General features: G+C 47.2%; 1 protein-coding gene, 1 long non-coding RNA gene and 1 pseudogene across 2 annotated transcripts in view; 2 read left to right on the forward strand and 1 right to left on the reverse strand.

The window, feature by feature from the left end:
* The window catches only part of LOC129680249 (uncharacterized), a 34,569-nt gene extending 31,705 nt beyond the window's left edge, over positions 1–2,864 (forward strand). The window contains exon 3 of the long non-coding RNA XR_008720660.1: positions 1,136–2,864. This is a non-coding gene — a long non-coding RNA (uncharacterized LOC129680249). The remainder of the gene's footprint in view (positions 1–1,135) is intronic.
* The window catches only part of CUNH7orf31 (chromosome unknown C7orf31 homolog), a 28,686-nt gene extending 24,606 nt beyond the window's left edge, over positions 1–4,080 (reverse strand). Inside the window, exon 1 of the mRNA XM_055611839.1 lies at positions 3,947–4,080. Coding sequence (XP_055467814.1) covers positions 3,947–4,080 — 134 coding nt within the window. The remainder of the gene's footprint in view (positions 1–3,946) is intronic.
* A 2,139-nt stretch (positions 4,081–6,219) lies between these two features.
* Positions 6,220–15,363, forward strand: LOC129680229 (HAUS augmin-like complex subunit 8; annotated as a pseudogene).
* The last annotated feature ends 1,466 nt before the right edge of the window (positions 15,364–16,829 follow it).

Consider the following 16,829-nt stretch of genomic DNA (forward strand, 5'->3'; position numbering starts at 1 on the left):
TATTTTCACAAAGCTTCTCAAGTGATTTTTTTGGTAGCCCAGCCTGGCCTTGAACTAATGAAAATAGTTCTTAGTTCAATAGTTTTGTCTTAGCCTTCCAAGTGCTTGATTTACAGGGAAAAGCTACTATGATTATCCATAGGTGATTTAATATATCTGTCTGATTGCCTTGCCCAGTATATAAAGAACAAAGTTGGCTGGTGTAAGGAATTGCCAAATTAACTCAAAGTCTGTCACATTTTGCAAGGGTGTGCCTGTCTCTATGCTTGGAAACGGAGCTTCTGAAAGCTAACATGTACCGGGACCTTGATTCTTCTCTACCATCAGGAAGAGTGATTCCCTGGAATGCGGGGGCTCTTTTCTTTTTGTTGTTTTGATTTGCTTTGGTGGGTACCCTGCAGTTTGGGTTGAGAGCCATTGATTCAGAACTTGTGAGATGCTGCTGTTATCCTGAGGACACTTTCCAGAGCATCCAGCTGCCTCATAGGTTAAGGAGTTAAGAGGAAGGGCCGTAAGAGCATAGGATCACCCTGGCAATCTGTCCTGAGACAGGGATAGGAAAGAGCTCGCAAAGGGGAAAGCAGGGTTTAGTCATGAGGAGCTGGGGTTGTTTGCAGGCCGTGCTTTAAATGGCCTCTCTTAGTTTATGACTAGTTGGCCATATGGGTACTTAATTTTCTCAGATGGGTTTGCTTTTTAAAAAGCACCTATCATGTCAAAAATCTATTTACAAACATCTATTTGTTATAAATAAGAGTATTTTTGCCTGCATGTGTGTGCACCACATGTGTGCCTGGTACTCGCAGAGTTTGGAAGAGGGCATCAGATACAACTGGAGTTACAGATGGCTGGGAGCTAGCACCTCAACCTGGGGTCTGTAAGAGCAGTAAATGCTCTTAATCTTGAGCCATCTCTCCAGGCCCCCAATTTTTTTTTTTTTTTTTTTTTTGCAAAGAGCATGTTTATAAATAGAAATAGATCCATGAAGTCTGATCATGAGCAATAGCTGAAATGTAAGAGCAGCGTCTTGGATAGCCAGGTGTTGGGTCTGACACCCTCAGGGAGACTGAGGAAACTTTAAACCTTGAAGAGCTCCAGGCCTAGGGATAATGACATATTACTTCACATGTTTCAGACTGAAGAACCAGAACCAGCAGGACGAAGTCACAAGGAAGAAAACTGTTCTTAGAAAAACTCAAAGAAAATGGTCCAACAACCAGGGGAATGTGGAATGGACTGCCCATGTGGGAGCATTGTACCTCTGTGGAAGGATATTTTGTTGTGACTGTTTATTGTTTTATGACTATGTGTATATGCCTGAGTGTGTGTATGGTGCCCCGTGTGTGTGCAGGCGCCTCAGAGGCCAGAAGAGGGCATTGGATCTTCAGGAACTGGAGTTACTCGTGGTTGCAAGCTGTCTGATGTAAGAGATGAGAGTCAAGCGAGGTCTTGAGAGCCAAACTTAGGTCCTTTGGAAGAGCAGCAGTGCTCTCAACTGCTGAACTTCCAGCCCCACTTTGGAAGTGTTTAAATTGAGTTAAGGCAGCATCCTGTCTAATTCCCTAAAAATGAAGGAAAAGGTTTGTGTGTGAGGCCAGAAGTTGGCATTAACTGCCTTCCTTAATCACTCTCCACTTTAAGACAGGGTCATTCACCAAACCTGATGCTTCCTGATTTTACTAGACTAGCTAGTTACTGAGCACCAGGGCCCCAGGAATAATCCTGTGTCTGCCTTCCCAGTACTGGGGTAACAGGTTCTCACTGGGGATCAAACATCTTCATCTTGTGTGGCCAGCACTTCAGCAGCTGAACTGCCTACCTGGCAGACGCCATGCAGGAGGGGCTGCCATGGGCAAGCAAGCTTCCTGGGGACGGCCCACTGTCTGGCTCAGCTGCCATGGCTGTACTTTGGGGAGGCTCAGCCCAGGGGCTTTGTCTCCACATTGCTTCTTGCTGCTGCTGTGCCTTCTCATGTTTGTCATTGCTATATTCCTCATATATCTAGCATGGTATGGTTGGGTGTGAGGAGACCCTCACTGTCTAGACTGGTGTGTTTTTTTTTTTTTTTTTTTTTTCCTGGGTAACAGACCACTCCTTTGGTCTGTTTTCCTGCAGATCAATATGAGGGTAAAGTTTCATAAAAAAATGTTTAGATGAATTAATGATTTTATAGAATTCCTGCTTTGATTTACATAGTTTCAGAAAGTTAGATTAAGCTGTTTTTGTCAGTGGCTCTGATGTAGACAATCTCGAGGAACGATTTCAAGTTCAGAAAGGCACACTCATCATAGTTGAGCGGGGGATTTTTGAGGTCAGGGAACAAGAAGAATGGCCCACATTAGCACTGGCTGGTGTGACTCTCGCCAAAGCTGGGCTGGTGCTGATTAATTTCTTGTACCCATTTTGCCCTCAGCTTCCTGTTAAGATATAATAGAAATTGTTCATGAGTAGATGTGCACCGTGAGGATTTAAAGTAGAAATGGCCGGTTGTTTTTATATGAAAGTTTAGATTTGTGATTCTTTTAAGATTTTATAGGATTTCTTTTTAAGATAATTGATTCTTTGTAACTTCAGATTGCAGCCTGCCAGTAAAGAGAAACTGGCTGAAAAAATTACCTTGTTTGCTTACACTTTGTTAATCTGTAACAGGTTGCTCTGTTATGAATGTATGTGGGCTCTTGGGAATAATTTGTTTCTCATATTTGTGTTTCACCCATAATACATAAAACATTTGATCATGTGAAGATATTAGGGAACATGTTTTTCTTACACATACTCATTGTAATTGTTCACTTAAAGAAAAAGGAATGTAACGACATTGTGAATTTTCTTGTGCTTGAAAGATTTTTCTGAGATATATAAGCTGTGGGAGAAAAAATAAAGTTGGAGTTTTGTTCCATTTACAAAATGTATATATGTGTATATATGGTTGGTGCTCACTTGAGTTTGCTCCGTCCACCCAATATGTGTGTGTGTGTATGTGTACATGTATGTAAAATGGTTGGAGCTCGTACTTTGGAGTTTGCTCCATCGACCCAGTGTGTGAGTGTGTGTGTGTGTGTGTGTGTGTGTGTGCATGTATGTATATGTGTGAAGTTGTTAAAGCTTGTTAGAACTTGCTCATTTTGGAGCTTGTCCTGCTTCATCCATCTAGTGTGTGTGGTCTTTTTCTCCTCCTTTTCCTTTATTTAGTACCTGGCTACAGCCAGCAACCCCTGTTGGAAACCATCAGTTCTGGCTTGGAGAGTCAAGCTTTTTACCCTCAAAGAAAAAGTCTACTGGTGATCATATGCCAGTTACAAGGAGTACTGGATACTCCCCCCCCAAGGAGCACCCCCTCCTTGGACCCCCCCTTTGCCCTGCCTCATTTTATCCCTGTGATGTCAAAGCTGGCTGAGACAGAGAGATTGGCAAAGCATTTGTCTATATCCCATATATCATAGGTGAGAGGAGGATAACGTCTCGCTGGCATGGCCGGCATGGTGAGCCAAAGAACTACAACACACACAGTGCAGGGCTTCCACAGCAACCAATTCCAGGAGTATTTCTGGACTGAAGGTGCTGGTGGATACGCTGTTAATGGATACCACAATACTCTATTGAAACAGATTACTCTCCAAGTGAAGGAAGGGGACCGTTTTAGGGTTCTAGAATAGAGATGTAGCTTGGTGTAGTGTCTCCTTGCGGGGCCTGGGTTCAGAATCCACTTCTAGAATGCAGTGGAAGGAGTCAATGTCTGCCTCGGTATAGTGTACAGCAATATACTTTTTCAGTTTGAACAGATTAACCATGTAGTTTAGTCATGTTTTGCCTTCTCATTCACGTGATATATGGGAGAGCTAAAGCGTGTGTGTGTGTGTGTGTGCGCGCGCGTATGTGTGATAGAAAAGGTCAATGTTGTAATGAAGGCTTTCTTTTGCATTTTTCTGATTTTTTTTTTTTTTACCTGTCTTCTGAAGCAGTTGGACGAATAGTCGTTTCGAGTGGAGTGTGCAGCTCGTTAGAATAAAAGGTATCTGACAGGAGGTCAGCTCCTTCAAGCTCCCTACAACAGTAGGGCCTGCCATGAATTACCTCCATGCTTCTTGCCTTAAAAGGTAGTCTGGGGAGTAAATAGATAAATAAAAGATGAGCATTTGGTCTGGGAAACTGTCCTGGTTAGTATTATAGTGTCTCTGCCTTAGGTCGGACAGGAAACATTTTCTGCTGCCAAAGTTCTTCAACTCATCGATGCACAAAAATCATAGGCTTATTTTCTGACTTCTTGTGAGGGTCTGTGGACCCTGTCAGCTGTAATAAACAGTAACGTGAACTTCTATGGACATAACTTCAGCTGAAGCAAACCTGCAAAGTGGGAGATGAGCACATGGCGAAGCAGTAATGAGTCCCCTAACTACAGTTCACGGCTTGCCTCAATTTTAACACTATTCGAGAACAGTCAGGTGGCCTTCCTAAGCAGGGAGACTCGCTGTTAAGAGGTGCAGAGCCTTTCCACTCGGGAACAGGACCGGTTCACAGTTAAACTGGGTGGTGGTGTAGCACCTCCGGCCCCGTTGGGGACCCGGTTCCCCACCGGCTGAGGGCCAGGCCGCCCCTGCGGAGGACCGGGGACCACAGGCTCAGCGCAGCCAGGGAGTCGCACGCACCTGGCACTCTGCCCTGGGAGCCTTGCCCGACCGACTGCGCCTCCCCTTCTTGTCGAGGGAGCTGGTGGGTCTCCGCGGGGCGTGGAATTTCGTGGTCTTCCGCACCTGCGGGGCCCCGGGAGCGTGCGGGCAGGTGCGGGGGAAGAAGGCCAAAGAGTCTGGGTCGGACCGGGGGCGGGGTAGAGGCTGCCTGTGACGGCGACGGTGACCGCGCACTAGGTAACACATCCTGAGGGTGGGGCGCCCGCGCGGCGGCGGGAGCGCAGAGGAACAGCGGGTAGCCCCCTCGGGTTGTTTAGTAGCCCCGCGGAGGATCCCGGGCCAGGAGACTTGGGAGAGGGGCCGGAAGTGAAGCGAGTGTGTTTGCGGCTAGAAGGAAGGTGAGAAAGCGGGTTTTTCTGCCCTCGACCGCACCGCAGACCCCAGGCTCTCCGAGCCTTCAAACCCTGGCCCCGCCCCCAGCCTCGGGCCCCGCCCAGAGCCGTGGGCCCCGCCCTCGGCCTCTTTCAGCTATGGACCGGACACCACCCCAACTCATTATTCGGGTTTTAGCCCCGCCCCCACGCCTGTCTTTCCACCGCCCCGGGCCTACCCTCTCCCCGCCATAGGCTGACCCAGCGCGCCCTCTAGTGGCGCCGCCTTGGAAATTCTTTCCTCCCTGACTGGTCTGTAGTTTCCCTAGTGCGGAGCGTGCAAACCTTCTCAAGGTCTGAGAGGAGCTAAAGCTCTCGTCTGGGAAGAAGGGCAAGGTGATCTCGGTGCAAGAAAACTGATTAAGAGTCTGTTTGCACAGTATGAGGTGCACTCTAGGTTCCTAACAGTAACAGAAAAGCTCGAGGCCCTGGGTACCCCTTCTCCTGCCTGGCGGCTCACCCACTTTATCTCTCGGCTCCGAAGAGTTGAAAGAGCTACTGGCAGCCTGCTGAGCACTAGATCAGAGAAGGGGACAGACTCAAGCCCTAATTATGGATAAAGCTCGTTGTCCTAAACCAAGAGGATGAGGAATTTGGGAACAGGGCGAGTCCTGGCCTATGGGAAGAGAGGATGAATTTCTCGATTTCAGAGGAATTTAAAAACCATTGTCTTGCTTCAAATCAGCTTTTGGCTGATTTGGCTTTTCTCAATGCTGAGGTTGCTTTTTGCAGGCTAGAACATTAAAAACTTTTTTAATAGTCTTTTGAATTTGTTTCCAACACTGTTAGGAAAAAGTGGTGGGGGTACCCTGGCAGGTTGGGGCCAAGGTTGTGCCGCTAAGGTATCACGCTGCACAACAGATTTAACACAAGATGGGGAGAAGGGAGAGTGAAAGGTATTCTGGGAGTGGGGACATGAGGGAGAGACAGAGGGGCAGAGATGAGGAAATAGAACAGATCTGGAGTGCCAGGACCTTTCTAAGGAGCACGCATGTCGCATAGTGGAAACGTGCAGCACCTGGCAAGGGGGTGTGGGGGAGTGGGGTGATGACGCACGCTGCTACCACCGAGCTGCTAAAGGAAGGCTGGCGGAGCACCTGATTTACAGCATTTTTTATTTGTTATAAAAGGTGAAGAGCGAGCGTGATGGTGAGGCAGGAATGAGGACGCTGTGCTCTTTAAACAGCTTCCTGCTGTCTGGGGGGCGACAACATCTTTGGGGACCCAAGAAAGCTGGGGTGCTGCTCAAGTCCTGGGAGAGCTGGCTCTTTCACTCGCTGTCCAGGTCTGTCCACCTACGGCCGGGTAAGTACAGGCCTAGTCAAAGCAGGCTGCGAGGCTGACCACCCAGCGCCAGCCAATTTGAAGCTGTCCAGGATACAGATTGAGGGATCACCTGGACCTGGAAGGAGGCAGAAGATAAAGTTAAGGGGTTTAGGGGGAATTTTTTTTTCTTAGGTATGCATTTGAAACTTTTAGGCCCATGGTCCTGGTAATTGAGGGGAGAGCCCCAGGAGCAGAAAAGGGAGAGATCCCACCCTCAGGAATAAGCAGAATGGGTAGACGGGGAAACAGGCTGTTGATATGGACACTTATCTGGAGTCCATTTGAACCATGAGCTAGATTCAAGACTATTCCATAAAGCTTACAAAAAAAATTAAGTTTACAGAAAGAGAAGTATAACACATTAGCATCACCATTGTTTGTAATCTGTACTGAAACGCACACTGTAGAAAAGGCAATAGACTCACACCTTTGTGTCACAGTAGAAACATAGGAAAAGATTTTGGGTTAAAAGCCTGAACACTGGGCACATCTTAGGGACATATTGAAGCCATACTCACTCACACTGCCCTTTGCCAGGTGATTCCAACCAAGTACAAGCCTGGCCCTGCACCTAGAACACCCTCCTCCCAGCTCCCAGCTAAGTAGTACTCCTTGCTTCCTAGTGGCAGCCCACCTTAGAGCAGAAGGCAGGAAAATGGCTAACTTTTCAGAGGGGGCCTGGGAAAGCCTGAGCCACTGGTGCCCAGGAGAGTGCAGGGAGCAAGAGTAGTTGAGTCCTGATAGCTTTGATCCAAGACGACAACTAAGGAGGCTTCTGTAGCAGCCAGAGGGAAGGCTGGCTCAAGGGAAGAAAGCCATTGCATCACTGAGGAGCAAAGCCAAGTGATGGGGACAGGAGACCTGCAAGTCCACCATGCTGGCTCCACCCAACCTAGACCTCTTGGCCATCCACCACAAGAACATTCGGGAAGGCTCTCCAGCTAGACAGGACAATGCCAATGAGAGCCGAGGCCGGGTCCTTTACAAGCCCTCAGAAAAGGAGAGCCCTTCCCAAAATCAGGTGATGTCTGCAGGAGACCATGGACATGATGCTGCTGCTGACCCTGCTGTCCCGTGTTAGAGCCTTCATCCTGGAGGAGAAGTCTGAGAAGGACTTGGCAGCCATGGGCCTTGAGGAGAGGCTGCAAGGGCAGGCACTGGAGTGGCAGCAACCAGCTCCTGCTCTGGCAGAAACATCAGGAGCTGGCCACCATCCTCCAGGCCCAGGTGGAGGTACTGGGCCCTTTGTAGGCCACGGCAGACCCCCTTCCCCCACTGACACCCCCAAGTAGCAATACATACACTGGCCACAGGCCTGGATACCACTCAGCATGTGCTTACCTGTGCAGGCCACCCATATACAGGGAAGTGGGCAGGTGCTCCTCGATGATCTGCCACCGGCCCCGAGGACCACGCTGCAGCTCTTGGGTGAGCTGGACATCTACTCCCCAGATGCCAGTCACAGGTGTCTGCTGGAGAAGCTCGAGGGCTTGATCACACAGAAGAACCTGGAGCTCTGCAGGATTATCAGCCAGGTGCCGGAACTTTCCTCTCAAACCAGGAAGTCTGGGAAGAAGCCCAGAGCACCCCTACCTGCAAGCCCTGGTACTTGAGTTCAGATGCCCTCGGGTACACCTCAGTCCCCTCCAAGGACAGCATGAACCACAGTGCAGGCCTGACCCTGAGTGACTCGGGCAGCCTGTCTTGCCATTTTCTGAGCATTTCCCAGTTGCTTTTTTGGGCTATTTACATGCCCTCAGGCCTTGTCCACAGGGACTGAAGGTGGTCAGACGACACAGTATTTTGAAACTTTTGTGCACTTTTTTCCTATGCTTTCCACTTGGGACATCATCAGCACTTCTGGTTTGTGGTCTTGCATTTTGAGGCAGGGTCTCTCTGCAGAGTCCTGGTTGTCATGGAACCAACCAAGTGGCCATCAGGTCCCCACAACCCAGCACTCATTTTTTAAACTCTCTTTTATTTGGGGGTGTTTAGATCTCTACCTCCTTCCTGCCAATCCTCCAAGCCCCAGGTAAAAGAGAGGTTAGTGGGGAGAGGGGGACCAGACCCCTTTACTTATCCCAGCTGTTTAGGGTCAGTGGATGGGGGGGGCTATACCAATCTCTCCTCAACACCAAAAGCATCTAGCAAGTCTCCTTCCGACCACTGTGCCCTAAGTGTCTGTCAGCTCCAAACTGCCACACTGCCCATCTCTGATTTCTCCAAACAGCTACACGCCACATGCAAAGCTCCACCTTCTGTTTCTCAGCTCTCAAATTTATCCTCAGAGCCCTAGAACATGCCCCTCTTCAGGTGTGAAAGGCCATTAACAGCTGGCAAAAGCCACAATCCCCCTAAGGACAGTTAACAGCTGTGGACAAACTATTGCCCAACTAAAATCCCATGCTTGGGATTAAAATAAAACCATATTTATATAACATAACTGAGTTTACAAAGAAACCAAAACTTCCATTACCACCCCCACCCCCCTTTTTTAGCTCTGTGTAACAGCCCCTGTTGTCCTGAAACTCTTTGTAGACCAGGCTGGCCTCAAACTCAGAGATCCACCTGCCTCTGCCAGTGCTGGGATTAAAGGCGTACACCACCACATCCAGCTATACAGGAACACTTTAAGGTGAGCTCTGGAAGGACAGGTAGCTCCTGTGGAGAAGGGCAAAAGCTCACTTGATTTTGATTTTCAGTACAAACAGACCATGAAAGAGTGACTTTTTTCTGTTTATCCAGAAGACTGGATGGATGTATATAGATTAAACAGTTTAACACAAAGAAGTGTAGGTGAATGTTAATTCCAAACCTGGCTGTTCTGGCAAGAGAGCACCTCCAGAGACTTTCTAGGTCTGTGTGATCTGGGTGGCAAGAGATCACATCCAAAGATCTTCTAGGTCCGATACAAACTGGCCTTTAATCCAGGTGACAGAGGCAAGCAGATCTGAATTCAAGGCCAGCTTGTAATAGAGCAAGTTTCAGGTAAAGAAAAGCTTAGATCCAGGCATGGTGGTACATGCCTATTATCCCAAGCAATGAAGGTAAAGTTAGTTTGTAGAAGAAAGCACCTCTGTTTGAAAGGGATGTCTAATCGAGTGGCAGAAACAGTGATGAATCAGAAAGATTTGACAGACTAGGATATGCCCAACTCTCACAAGAAGAGGGAGAGAGCAAAGGGAAGCTACTTAATGCAGATAGAGAGGAGGAAGTTTTTACAAGGCCTGGAAAGAAGCCATCTTGAATAAGTCATCAGGGAGAGGAATTTGAGCCAGAACAGCGGAGTTGAATCAGCCAGCCCAGTGCTCAGTAAGAACAAGAGTGGAGCTTATTAAGCAGTGAGTCTCAGAGGCTGAGCACATAGCCCTAGGTTCAGTTGCAGGGAGGCTGGAAGCTTCCAGGAGTAGGCGTAGGTTAGCAGGTGGTGGCAATAAGCCTCCCAGACAACAACTGAAACAGGAGAACAAAAATTCGTTTTACAGAGAAGCACTTTAAGTCTAAATTTCAAAGGCAACCAAAGGAAATTTAAAATTCTGAGCCTTAATTCAACAGTAGCACAGCCAGGGAAAGAAATCTGAAATGTTTATATATATATACCTTAAATCACGTTCTTATGATGACATAATCGTTCACATCCTCTGACCTTTATAACTTGCATTTATCCCTCACCTTAAAACTCCTTCTTAGACCCTAAAACATTTACTTAGATCCTCACAAATTAAGCTTTAGTATCCCCAGACCCTACATAAACTTTATACGTTTTTATAATCTAATTATTCATCACGAGACACAGGTGGTTGATGACTGGGAGCAAGCATTGTAAAGTGAGTGATTTAAATAAAGAATAGTAAAAAAGTTACACCGAAATTTGTTTTGCAAGTTTATCTCTTTTCTGAGGCTGGTAACAAGGTAAACTGTGTCTGGACCTAGTAATAGCTCTAGGAAAGTGAGGCCTGTGGCCTGAGTTTTACACATGAAGAGAACTAAGAAGACAGCTGAAGCCTTGGTTGCTGCTGATCAACTGACAAATCTATCCCTAGCCTAGTTGTCAGCCCCATCAGAGACCTGAGGAGGAGTCTCTCCTGAGTAAACAGGAAACACAAACCAAGCAGCTTCCAAATCTATTAAAAATGACTCTTCCCAGCCAGGTGGACAGTCACCCTAGATTTCTCTGTGGTTCCTGGGGGCAGAGATCGCAGGACAGCATAAATCTTTGGCTGCCAGGCCCAGAAGCTCTGACAGACTGTCCTGTGGAGTAGGAACTTGGGGGACTGGGTTACCTTGTCCAGGCAAAGCAGGGCAACCTGCCCCGGTGTCCTGCTCGCCCACAGTTTGGACGGTGTCCTCTCAGCAGTGGAGACAAAGGGCAGTTTTTTTACCCAGTGGCCAGCTTTGCCACATTTAAAGCAAGCTTCAGGTGGAGGCTCTTCTGTGCCCATCCACCTTCTTTGGGGGAGATTAGGGGTGTTGCCAGGACCTGGCACATCTACCATGGAAAAAAATTTTTTTTTAATTAAACATTTTAAGTGCCATATTCTGCAGATCTCTGAAGGAGTTGAGGTACCTTATTTGTTAAGTATGTTTAAACTAGGCAAACTGCATATTTCTAGCTACTTGTTTTAGGTTTAACTTTGAAAACCTATACAAAAGCCTGAATAAGACTTATCCCTAAAATTCATTAGTACTTTGCATTACTACAGGTATAGTTCTGAAGACATTAAAGAATTTGATCATTCGTGAGAAGACTATCAACTTGCATGTCTTAATTATCCTTAATAGTTTGCAATAATTTTTTAGTAGCTTTTTATAAGGCTAGGACTTTATGTTTCAACCCTGAGCAGAGAGAGAGAGGCAGGGGGTCTGCAGGCTGGCTGTAAGGCGAGAGAAAGCCAGGAGGGAGCAGGAGAGAGAAGATGTCCATGTGGACCAGCAGGATGCAAGAACAAGGGGACACAGCGGGCCAGAGTGATGCAGCCAGCAGCTGAAGAATCAGAATCATTCACAAATGGTCCACACATACCTTACCTTAAGAGGGTTAGATTAGCTCGTGGTTTAGGAGCAGGTATGTGCTGAGCGCTCACTGCAGCTGGCCTGCTCCTTTGCCGCTAACCCCCCAACTCCCCACACCCTTATCCTGCTGGGTCCAGCTCAGACTCCCACTTTACAACAAACTTACAGACATGACAGGACACAGTCTGGGGAGCTCTTGGAGCGACGAAACAAGTAGGGAATGGGGATTTTTTTTAACTCATGTTCCCTGGATCGCTTGGGCGGCAAGTTAAGGCCAGATTCCACTGGAAAAGGGGTGGTCAGAGGTTCTCCAAAAGGCGTCCTAAGGGGAGCGAGGAGACGATGCAGTTCCCATAGGTGAGCTAGAGAGGGAGGGCCACAGACTTGAGGTCCAAGGTGTTTCAAGGACTCAGGGAGGACTGAAGAAAGAAGGTACAAGCTGTTCAGTGGGTCATCACCGACCTGAGCAGAGACCAGGGGCTAGAGACGACACGGGTGCTTCATACCAGGGCTTTCGAAAGAAGCCAGAGGATGAAAACCGTGTTCAAAAACCAAAATCTCACCCAAGGGTCGGGGGCGGGTAACTCCGCTGGAGACTCAGGAAGCGTTTACTCTGAATGCGAGGGTGTCGGTGACAGGCCAGGGGCCCAGCGTTGGGTGGAAGGTGAAGAGGTTGCAGGCACAGGTAAGAGAGAGAGAGGGTCTTGGTGTGGCTCAGTCCCCTGAGAGCGGCGTGAGCGGGCACTAGGGTAGCCTACCGAGTCTTTGGCTCCAGTGTTAGGATAAGCAGCAAAAGGTACCTTGGCAGTTTGGTGAGCTACTAAGAAGATTACACCAAACAACAGATCTAAGGCAAGAGGTTTGGGCGCTGCGCGAGACAAAGACCTTCTCAGGGTGAGGGCATGAGAGAGACACACAGAACTGGGTGGCTGGGACCTTTTAAAGGGTGCGTGGGTCACACAGTCGAAATGCGCTGCACCTGGCGAGGGCGTGATGGCGTAAGCTGCAGCACGCTGGGGAGAGCCTCTTTTACAATACCGTTGAGCTCCAAGGTGGGGTCTGTGGGATTCTCTACACTCAGCCCTGAGTCTGTGCTCCTCCCTCCCTGATGGACCAGTGGGATGGTGGAGTCAGGAGGTGGTCGTCTGCCTCTCCCAAAGGCCTGGGCCCTCCCGTATTTCCTCAGTCATGACTGCAACCTTGAGAGAAACTAATAGGAAAAAAGCTGGAAAGGTGGTGCACGCCTATACTCCCGGAGCTTGGAAGGTGGAGGCTCAAGGTCATCCTCAGCTGCGGTGACTCTGGGGCCTACATTAAGACCCTGTCCAAAGAGAGAGAGAAAGGGGCTGTCAGAGTAAAGATGCAAACTTAGGTTTCTAAGTCTGTTCTATTGAAAAACGGCCCGAAAAACTGGCAGTGGGAACGAAGGTGAGGCACGAGATGCTGTAAGCAAGCCCCCAATTAAAGGCTTTCTTTCATCAACTAATCCTAAGACTTTCGAGGGGAAAGCCAGTGCCACAGTTCTGAACCAGATTTGAAGCAAACTTTAAATCCTGGCAGGTCCACCCCTGTATTCCCAGGGAGTGGCCCCAGTCACTTTTTGTAGAGGCTTAAAAGGGCAAACCCCACAATTCATTGCAGTTTCCATCAGGTCCAGTCAGGGGCAAGGTTACATCCTGATATATTTTCTGCCTATGTACCTCCTGCCCACACGTGATCAAGCAAAAACTTGTTTAGGGGAGTAAAAACACGTGGCTTGTTATTTGCCAAGAACTACAGCTCCCAGCATTCCAGGAAGTTGCCTTGTCCTTGGGGTGGGGCTTACAGGTCAACTCTGGCTCTTACACTGCCTTGTCATAGTGTCTCTTCACCGCAGTAGAACAGTAGCTACGTCATTGCTCAGCCTCAGGAAGACCCTGATGGAGACAGCGGGGTGAGCGAGGGGAGAGCCGCCTTGACACAGTTAGCCATCATTTTTGTTTGGATTTGTCTTGTCTTCCAGTTTCTGGCGGAACTCCATCCTAATCTTTTCAGCTATTTGCTGCCTCTCTGGGTAGGACCTCCCATTTAATTTCCCGTCTTCCCGCCGCACTCCGTGCCTTTATCTGGATCACACACACCCCCTCGGGTCTTGTGACAAAATGTCTGACAGAAATGGTTTCTGAGGGTAGCTTCCACCAGGGGAAGACACAGTGGCTAGAGAGGCTTCGTCTGAGGTGGGGAGAGCTTGCGGACAGCTTATTCACACCTCAGGTGGGCAAGCAGAGAACAGGAACCTTCAAAGCCTGCCCTGGATGGTCTGCATTCGCCAGCTAGGGTTACATAATGTCCCCAAGCAGCCACCAGCCGAGGAGCAAACATTCAAGACCTTTAACCTGGTGGGGGCTCTTCCTGGGAAGAAACTGAGCCTGACAGTTGAGTGAAATATATTTGAAGTTTCATCCTTGGATTATGCCTGTGGATGTGGGAACACTAGGGAAGTTGTGGCAACTCTAGGTTAAATGAATGTTAAATATAATTTTAAAAGGGAAAAATAGTGCATGAAAGTTCATGAAAGGAGGCTGGCATATAATTTGGGGGTTGGGGTTCAACACAGTTTTTCTGTATAGCTCTGGCTGACCTGAAACTCCCTCTTCAGTCCAGGCTCGCCTTGAACTCACAGAGATCTGCCTGCCTCTGCCTCCCAAGTGCTGTGATTAAAGGTGTGGGCCACTAGGCCCGGCTATAACTTCAAGAATGAGGTTCATTAGAAGAGCCTTGAGGCCTTGCCAGGGGCCTTGAGCTGGGAGAGCATTAGAAAGACAATATACCACAGTCTTAAATGGAAGGAGAAACTTCTTGGGGCTTCATTATGAGTGAGAACAAGAGACAGGAAGCAAGGAAGCCGCCAGCCATAAGGTTGTGTGGATATGGGTGGATAGGCACAGGTCAGCGAAGCCTCTTCAGAGAAATCCACATGACCTCTAGAACCTTTCTGAGTAGCTGGACATTTTACATCACGAGATTTAGTTCAACATAGCACATGTGGCAAGGAGCATAGGAGAGCCAGACACTGGCTAAGACCATAAATTAGGGGCTGGAAAAGCACAGCACAGGGCAGCTCTTTACTCTATGCTCAGGTACAGAGCAGCAGGGGCTCATGGGTTATGATCTGATTTTTTTTTTTTTCTTTTTTTCCAGGCTGTAGGATCTGGCTTCTTAATAGCTATGGCTGTCTTAAAGGGGCGGGCCTCTAACAGTATGGTAGTGTATTTAAGTTTTTAGTTTTAATTCAAGTGAGTGTTGTTAGGTTGCAAACCTGGGGCAAACAGCTGAGGTGCCTATTTAACATATCAAAGCAGACACAGGTTCTCTCTGTGTCCCTCAGAACCCACCTGCTATAGGGCCCTCCTGGCTGGCTGATCAGCGCAGGCTGCTCTTCCTAATATAATCCAACCATTTTGGCTACCAGATTTTTGTACCTTTGGCCACCTGACAGCTGCACTTGGCCACCCTTCTCCTCTCTCCATTCTTCCCCGGGTCCCCGTTCTTTTCACATGGCACAACTCAGTCTGGTCATGTCTACTTTGGATTCTCCCAGATGTCTCTGCTTCTGGCTCTGCTCTCCCACAGGTCTATAATAAACTTTCTCCTTCACCATACCTAAGAGCAGACATTTCCTCTTCTTTGTTTCATTTAATTTTTTTAAACTCAAATGTAAAGGGTAGAGAAATATAATTATTTTACCATTGAATTTTTCAACTAAAATTTAGAGGAAAGGGACACTGCCTTTTTTTTTTTTTTAACAGTTATTCTTTGGAAATGCATCTCTGCAGAGACATTTTAAAGAATTCTGGAATTTGGTTTTTTACAAAACAGAAACATTAGACTGTGCTTTTGTTTTAATCCCAGGTGTAGGGATGTGGGGATATGAAGCTGCTTCGGACTGTCGGCAGCAGCTGACTGTGATTTCCCTCATGCTCTAGCCGAAGCATGGTTTTGTCAGCTGCAGATAATTTCTGAAATTGTGTGATGTTTGAAATTCTGGGAATTTTTCAGAGGTACATAAATTCAAGGGCCCCCAAAGAAGTGGGGTCAGTGGCTGTTGGTCATTTAGGGAGGTTAGTAGCCACCGTCAAAGAAGAAATGAAAGTAAAGAGATTAGATTCAGGGACTTTTCTAATTCCTCTCTCCCTTCTGTCCTTGTTTCTCTCCTGTCTAGCGTTAGGTGGTGAGATGTGGTAGGGGTGATTAAGGGTGGGGAAATGGAAGAACCCACAAAGTAGCAAAGACCAGCTAGGCATATCCCCTGAAAGGCTCTCAGGGACGAGGTCATTCAGGGTTGGCTCTACATGTGTGACCAGCATTTGATCCCTAGCACTTGGGGTGTAACTCATTTGCCCCAGCACAAGTAACACAAGGGACCTGCTCACAGATATTCACAGGTATACAGTGACCACTGGTATCATCAATACCCTCACATCCCCTTTCTGCTTGAGGCAGTTTGACCTCCTTGACCTCTTTCTCACCTAGCAGTCCTTCACACATGGAAGTAAAATTTAGGAATGAAAAAAAAAAATGCCTAGAATATTGTGTCTGGGTTGACAAAAATTCCAGATCATGATGAGACCATTTATCTTCACTTAAGGAATTTGCAGGACATATATAATAATTTAAAGCTTGAATTATAGTCTATAACCTTTCTTTTAAATCTTATAGAGACCTTTAACAAAGTGGCATTTCAAAAATGAATTAAGTTTTTGAGGGAACTTCTTGGCAGATAAGAATAAATGAAGAATAAATGAAGAAAAACTGGATCTTATTCCTTGCCTGGAAGATGTATTAAAAAGTCTCTGTCAGTACTTTTCTTAAAATTTGCATTTAAAAACATGGAACTCTGTGCCTCATTTGTTTCAGGATATGTATCTACTCAGGAGGAAGACAACCAGTGAGCATGCATATTCTGCCCTGAAAAATTACATGAAGATGAGCTAAAGGACTCTCCCTTCCGTTTTTTTATTCATTTATCCTCATCTCCATTCCCCTCTCTCATCTACTCTCTGAAACCCTCCTTCTCCCCATGAAGTCTTAACTCCTTTCTCTGTGTAGCCCACTGAGTTTAATTAGAGCTGTTTGCATGAGCAAGGCCGGAAGCAAGGCTATTTGCCCACACCACTGACAGACATCCCCTCTCGATTGCCAGCAGTCCCTTAAAGAGTCTGGGGGCACCATGAGTGGCTTTGAATGACTTGCTAATGAGAATTTTTCTTTTTCTCTTGCATGGTTGTCTTAGCCTATTTTCTATTATTTTACCTGGATATAGAAGACTGGCTAGTTTTTGTTTTGAGACACAGTATATATATATACTATATACCATGCTCACACATATAATACATGCCACATATATTTTTATATCAATGACATAAATTAATCAACTGTGGTATATACACAC

This window comes from Psammomys obesus, unplaced genomic scaffold (genome assembly GCF_907164565.1).
Source record: "Psammomys obesus unplaced genomic scaffold, mPsaObe1.curated_primary_1811, whole genome shotgun sequence".
NCBI lineage: Eukaryota > Metazoa > Chordata > Mammalia > Rodentia > Muridae > Psammomys > Psammomys obesus.